The sequence below is a fragment of the Condylura cristata genome, unplaced genomic scaffold (assembly GCF_000260355.1).
Source record: "Condylura cristata isolate star-nosed mole 26May11 unplaced genomic scaffold, ConCri1.0 scaffold00019, whole genome shotgun sequence".
NCBI lineage: Eukaryota > Metazoa > Chordata > Mammalia > Eulipotyphla > Talpidae > Condylura > Condylura cristata.
Window position 1 is genome coordinate 29868705 of NW_004567120.1, and position 7896 is coordinate 29876600.

General features: G+C 38.2%; 1 protein-coding gene across 10 annotated transcripts in view; it reads right to left on the reverse strand.

Annotated features, from left to right (window-relative positions):
* The window catches only part of ENOX2 (ecto-NOX disulfide-thiol exchanger 2), a 237387-nt gene that overhangs the window by 60749 nt on the left and 168742 nt on the right, over positions 1-7896 (reverse strand). For all 10 annotated transcript variants that reach the window (XM_012727227.1, XM_012727231.1, XM_012727230.1 and 7 more), the window contains one exon: positions 5479-5613. In XM_012727227.1, the coding sequence (XP_012582681.1) occupies positions 5479-5575 (97 nt within the window). In that variant the 5' untranslated portion in view covers positions 5576-5613. The remainder of the gene's footprint in view (positions 1-5478; positions 5614-7896) is intronic.

Genomic DNA, 7896 nt, shown 5'->3' on the forward strand with positions numbered 1-7896 from the left:
GGGAATCGAACTCATGCGGAAGTGGCTTTAGCTTCTTGGTGCTATGCTTTAACCTGCTGCGCCACCAGGGAGGGCCCCAAAATTGCTAATTTTTGATGTAATTGATGTAAGTCCATTCATATGTAGTTGATATGACTGATGTTTTTCAATTGTAATATTTTACAATATAATAATGTGAGTTATAATATATTTGCTTGTTTCTTTACCTAATGTGTTTTCTTTCCAAAAACATGTGACAAGGTTTTTGCCTTTTATTTTAGTAGTCAATTTTGCATTTATACTTTTATAGTACTCTTAATCTTGTTTTATTTACCATTTTAGTAGATTTTTCAGCTTTTAATGAAATCCTTTAAATGTCAATTATTGACTTACTACAGTAAATAAGTTTATTATAGTTTTCTCTTTCTCCTGGATTTAAATAATTCTACTAGACATCATTTCATTTTACCAGCCTCTCCCTGCTTTCAAAATGATATATCAATAAAGGACTTTATTTCATTTATAAATACAAGGATCAACACTGACTATAAATCTAAAACATCTTTGTTAAACTTATATTTAATAAAAATGCAATGCACACAATACTGAATATATTGAATTGAATACAGTGAATTACTTTTGTGGAATAAAAACTATGAAAATTCACAAAAAGTGACAATGCCCATCGATAGGCAGAATCTTGCTCTGGGAATAACGTCCATGAGTCCACATTCTCCAACATCTTTCACTATGGAGATAGCACAGTCAATACAGTGGAGACACTAAAAGGAGAGACTCCTCTCTCCTGGGACTTCAGAAGCTCCACATTGGCTGCTAAGGATATTTTAATTGAGGGGGAGATAAAGAAAACAGCACAGAGTATTCAAAGAGTAGCCCTTACTTGGTCCATCCTTGCATTTGTCTAAGATGACGGGCAGGAAGATGCTTCTCATGCACAAGGTCTGGCTCTTCTTGATACCTTTCTTCACTCGAAAACTAACATTGGCTTTATTTAACATTGTCTTGCAAGAAAGACAGCTTCCGGTCTGAGGAGCTCCTAATCTGCCAAGATTGTGGATTACCTTTATTGAAGAGCAGCTGAACAAAAAGCCAAGTTAGGTGAGCTGAACCCCAGAGATGGACTGTCTCAGCTCTGCTCAATGGGCAGAATAGCCCAGACACAGCCCTGGTGGCAAGTGTGTGTCCAAAAGACAGTGTGGACTTCCTGCAGGAAGTCAAGGAAGCTTATGTATCACTTATTTCTCATCATTGCCAAAGCCTTTTCTACAGTTACGGATAGGCCAGATGAGATGGACAAAGGAAAGTCTGCTAGCTCAGGAGGAAACCTACTAAGGGGCAGAAAAGTAGCTCAATTATTGAGCCATCAGTGAGTGACCCCTTGGAGACTAGGCGCAAATGGCTTATTTGTTGCCTTTTCCATTGTAAGGCAAGGTATCTTGAGGAGTGGGAGAAGACTAGAGGGAAGTTTTAGCCCATTCCACTGAAACATTACACAATGAACATGGCCACAATGAACATGGCAGCCACTCTCTTCCCCAGACCTTAGCAAGAAGGGTAGACAAGCCTGGAGTGCAGTGCCTAATTCTGTGCCTCTAGGTGTACAGGGAGCAGTCTACTAGCAGCGGTATAAAACACACTGCTCACCTCTCCTAACATTGCCTAGTGCTTCTCCAGGGAAAAAATTCAGCCCTGCATTTGATATTCTTCACTGTTAAGAATACAAATGAGCCACAATTCAAATTTTTGTGAATCATATATCAGATGTGAATTTGAAACAATAATAATTATAGCTGAGCTCACTGAGGGATTAATGTGAGCCAGACATTACTCTGAGATATTATATTTATTAACTTTATAGACATTAATTATTCATTAACTCAGTAATGCTCATAACAGCCCTGTGCCTAAGGTGCCACTATTACTTCATCTGCAGGTGGAGAAACTGAGGCATATAGGAATTAAATAACTTGCCCACTGTTACACAACTACTTAATGGCAGGGCATGGATTTATTTGAATCTAGGCAGTCTGAACCCAGAATCCATATTCTAATCTTGATTTTAAACCGTCTTCCTAAAATAATACAGAGAGGATAAAATGATTTCACAGAAAACACCAGTGATTTTACACACAGCTTTATAAAGCACGCATCGGTCCAGTGCTATTGGCTCATGCACTTTCAAGACAAGAAGGGCATATCAAGCTAAGCATTAGTATTTCTAGAATGGGATGGAATTTTAGTTTTTCTGGAGCACAGCTAAAGTACCACTGAATCACAAGGTTGAAAGGGACTTGAGAAGTCCTTTCTTCATTGTCCTTAAGAAAATGATAGTGGAGGACTGGAGGACTGTGGGTGCTGGGGTGGTGGTTGTATGATAGTGGCTATGCCTGAAGGGGAGATCCTATACTCCCCCCAACAACAATGCCAACCAACAGTACTTCCATAATAAAATGAACAAAACAAACAACAAAAAAGAAAACGACATGTAGGTAAAGGGACTACAGATAGGAATTATAACCACTCTCAAGTCTGTAATGATGGCTCGGATGATCTTTTACTCTCTGAGCTAAGCCTTGTTTTGCTCCATGTGGTAGATGGGTGACTAGGCCATGAAGATTACTTTGTGAACATAGGTTTATGATTAGAGGTGCTAGTTCACCAGTAATCAAGGTAACCTAACACTGAGTACTCTTAACATCAGAGCAGATTTGGACTCAAGAATTTCCTGTGACATTCATACATCCATATAGTTCAGAGTTCCATAAATATTTAAGCCAGGTAAGATTTTTCTAGTCACTCTAAACTATGAAAGATTGTTACTCAGGACTGTTCTGGGTGGAGTTCAAATAATATGTAATATTTGAAGTTCTATTTTAATAGTTAAATTATATTTTAATGAAATAAAAAACAAAATAACATTACTTCCTTTAGATGTCTATGAGAGATATGTTAATAATGATTTTAAAACTAACGTAAGAGCCATTGAAAAATAATGATTTTTAACTGCCAACATTTTTGAGCACTGTATGCCAGACACTGTAATGGGCACAATTTAATTCTCACAACAAACTTAAAGGTTAGGTCTGATCTTATGAATGAGGAAATTGAGGCCCACAGAAGATCTATAACTGTGCAAGATGAAGTAGAAAGCCAGGCTTGGAAATCTGGAGGATTAACTGGAGAGTCTGAGCTCTTAGCCACAATGTAATATTGGCTCTTGTGACCAGCTCTGTTAGTTATTTAAAACTCGAGGATTGTTGCCAAGTCTTGCTATTGTGAATAACAATGAACAAAGGATGCATATATCATTTTGAATCAGTGTTTTCATATTCTTTGGATAAATACCCAGGAGTAGAACAGATCGATCATGTTATTTCTACTCTTAATATTTTGAAGACTCTCCATACTGCTTTCCATAGTGTCCACACCGTTTTTTCCTTGCCACTAACAGTGTATGAGGGTTTCCTTTTCTCTACATCTTTGCTAATACTATTGTTTATGGTGTTAAATGAAAGCAAAATTGTGCTTAGCAGAATGGGGAGGGGAGGCTAAGGGATAAATCACGTAAAGGGGACTGAATGCATGGTGGTAGAGGAAACTAGACTTTTGAGCACAATGTAGCATATAGAGATACTGACATATAATTCTGTTCACCTCACCTAAAACCTATGAAATGTTATACAGTGGTGTTATTTCAATGAAAAAACTTTAGAAATGTGCTAACAACTTTATAAGTACACATACAAAAATACAAACTACCAGGAGGACATGATCCAATCATCCAAGCCCTCAGAGGAACACTGGCTGCTCATTTCAATCAGAGTCGGACTAATAGAGTCTGATGGGATCTGGCTGACCGCAGCCCATGGTTATGAATTTCAGTTTGGTTTGATGGTCCTCTGTCCCTGCCACATACAGAATCCAAGCTAATTTTCCCGCATTCTCAGATGTCTTTTTCTTTATTTTGACTTTTTATTCTTGCTTTCAATGCAACAACATTATTATGATTATTGAGTATTGCTTATCTTACCTCTCTCCTATTATAACGTACAAGGATTTCAAATCTAGAATCATGAAGTTATTGAGTGAGTGGAGATAGCTAATTATAGAAACAAATTGCACCAACAAATGAGCATCACTCTAGTTTTGTTTCTCTCTTTTTTAATATTCAAAAGTGCAGGTTATTATAAAAAGGAGAGGGAATAAAGGACACTTGTCAGACACAGGCAGGCAGAAAGAGCTACCCCTGAAAGGGACAGGTTTGCTAAAAGACGCTTGCCTAGTCACAGATCGGCAGCCCTGGGAGAAGCTGCCACTGCTGCTTTGCAAAGGGAGAAGGTGGGTGAAAAGAAACACCTGCCCAGTCACAGGTGGGCTTCTGGTTCTCATTTTTAATGCGTATGAAAGCCTCGGGGATCATGTAAAATGTAGCTTCTGTTTCAGTAGGTCTGGACTGGGCTTCAGATCCTGGCATTCTTAACAACCCCCAGGTTATGTGGGCCACATTCGAGTAGCAAAGGTCCTAGGCTCTTGTGCTTTTAAGTAGGATCGCAGCTAAATTAATCTGGGAAAATTCATGTTTAAGATGGTTAAAACACACCCCTGGCTTAAGACGGCAATTTTCTACTGTCTTCACAAACCTATTTTAATGGTAATAGCTGACGGTACAGAAAGCTGTTTCTTGGTGTCTAAACTTTTCAGATGCACAGGCATTTTTCTTGTGATTTTACCTTTTGTAGATGGAGTTAACATGCCATGGGTTACTTTGTGTAAAAAAAATATTAATAGCTATTCTGTGTAAAAAATATTAAGAGCCATTCAATGTAAGCAATAGTCTTTCTGATGTTCCCTACCATCTTGTTACCTCCTCTGTAGCAATTTAAGTTTTGGGATGTCTAAATCAGTTCTCATTCCAGCTCTGTACTTATTTGACAGCTCTTAGACATATATAAAAGGAGACATTTTCTTTGTAATTCCTTGAAAATCCTGTTGCCTTTTATTTCAGTGACCAAAGGCTGCAATAGAAATACCTCCAGCTGGTCCAGCGTGCCACAGGGAGTATACTAGTAATTACTGGTCACCCAGCTATAAAGCTCATATTACCAAAAAAATGCACACATCAGGCCACTGCAAAGCCAGCCACAGCCGCTTCTATGTGAGTTCCATACCCAACCCTGAGGTGATCCACATGGCGCAGCAGACCTCTCCTGTCTCCCCACTGCTCCCCTAAGCAGTGTACTTCGTCAGTCTGCTTGTTCTGCTCCCCACTCTGTCTCTGGTGAATCCTCTCACTGCTCCTGCACCTCTGACCTGTACCCCAGTTCTAGATGCATAAATAAATAAACTTTTTTTAAAAATGCACACTCTAGGCAGAATCTGGTAAATGTCAATTTCAAAATAAATTGCGTCACCCTGTTATATTTATTACCACAAAGTCAATAAAAGGAAACACTTGTGAGGTGATTAAAAATAGCATACCAGGTAAAATTGGCTGTCCAGCAATTCCCAGCGGTGCCATTCCAAGATTATTCATTGCTGTGGCCCATGCAGTTGGATCAGACATAGGCAGAGTCATTGCAGTGGAGTCCACATTCAGGGTTCTAGTATTATCAGCTAAAAATAAATAAGAAACAGAAGCATTTATTATATTAAGGTTTCAGTGTCAAGTTTACCTATCAATGTAAACTCTGGGTAACTATAAACATGAGCTGATGGTGGACTGTGGATGAGGCTTTAATTCCATTTGTTCACATGGGTTAAAACAATACAGCTTGAACAAGTGGGAAGAGGAGGGTGGGGACCAAGAAGCGAGGGGGCCCGATGCTAAAGGACTAAAGGGCTATGGGTACTTTGGGGGTCAGTGTGGCAGGGTGACATACATCGATGAAGTAAGAACCTATTCTTCTGAATCATGTACTGTGTTGTAAACATTATCTCAATAGCACAAATTAAACAAAAACCAACAAAACATAAACCCTAACCAAACCCAACCCAAACAACCCAAGCTTGAAGTGGAAGGAAGTCATAGAATCTCTCTCTCTATCTCTCTTTCTCTATCTCTCATTCTCACTCTTTCCCTCCCTCTCTCTTCCTCCCGCATTCCTCCCTGCTTTGCTATCTTCTCCCTCTCTCCTTCTCCCCTCCCTTCTTTCCATCCTTATTTTATTTTAATAAATATTTTATCTTTTCAGAGATGTTTTAGGTTCACAGAAAAGTTGAGGGGAAGATTTCACATGTACCCCCTGCCTGCACACATGCACAACACCCCCCATATACCACTATCAGAGGGGCACATGTTACTGATGAACCTTCATTAATGTATCATAATCACCCAAAAGTCATAGCCCACATTAGGGCTCACTCTTGGTATTGTACATTCTATGTGCTTGAACAAATCTATTATGACACAGGTACTCCAGGTTTCTCCATGTCTTTTCATGGTTTGATAATATACATACACACACACACACGCACACATATCTATTTGCTAAACAATATTTCATTGGCTATATCCGAGTTTATTTCTCCATTCACATACTGAAGGATATTTTGGATTTTTTTGAGTTTGGGCAAGTATGAATAAAGCTGCTACAAACATTGATGTACATGTTTTTGTGTAGACTTAAGTTTTCAACTCCTTTGCATAAATATCAAGAAGTACCATCACAGGCTCATATGACAAGAGCCTGTTTAGTTTTGTAAGAAGCTGTCAACTTATCTCTCAAAGTGGATGAACTACTTTGTATTCCTACCAGCAATGAATGAGATTCCTGTTGTTCCACATCCCTGTAAGTATTTAGTGTTGCAGTGTTCTGGATTCTAGCCATTGTAATAGGTGTGCAGTGGCATTTCATTGTTTTGGTTTACATTTCCTGATTCATGTGGTACCTCTGATGACATAGGATGTGCAGTATCATTTCATATGCTTACATGCCATCTATATGGCAAAACTGGTGAGGTATCTATTATAGGTCTGGCCCAGTTTTTAATCTGGTTGCTTGTTATTGAGTTTTAAGAGTTCTTCGTATATTTCAGATTAAGTCCTTTAACAGATGTATATTTTGCAAATATTTTCTCCCAGTTTATGGCTTGTCTTCTCATTCTATTGACATTGTCTTGTGCAGAGCAGACTTTTGCTCTGAGAATTTTAATGAACTACAGTTTCTTAATTATTTCTTTCATGAGTCACACCTTGAGTACTTTATTTAATAAGCCATCACCATATTGAAGGTCATCTAGATTTTTTCCTGTTATCTTTTAAAAGTTTAATGGTTTTACATTTCACAATAGGTCTATGATCAACTTTGAATAAAATTTGGTAAGCTATACAAGATTTTCTCTAGATTATTTTATTCTCACATGTGCTATCCAGTTACTCTGGAACTCCCATTGAAAAAGACTATTTTTGTAGCATTTTCTTGCATTTGCTCCTATGTCAAAGATCAGTTGATTGTACTGTGAGTCTATTATGGGGTTATCCTCTTTCACATCAAGTTTACTATTATTTCACCAATTCTACACTCTCTTGATTACTGTAGTTTTATAGTAAGCCTTCAAGGTGTGTAGCATCTGTTCCAACTTTGTTGTTCTCCCTCGATACTGTGTTCATTATTTTGGTCTTTTGTCTTTCCATATTAACTTTAGAATCAGTTTGTTGAAATTCACAGCATAACTTTCTTGGCTTTTTGATACAAGCTATGCAACGTCTACCATCTGACAGATTCCAGGTAGCTCAGGAAAAGCTCTGAAAAATCAGAATTTCTACTGCTAACTTATGTTATGACTTTGTATAAACATAATATCAAAAAATATTGTAGCAACATCAGTTTGTAACTGGATTGCCTTAGCTCTAAATTGGCTACCTGGCCTGGGCAAAGTACAAGCTGAGCTGCTCCT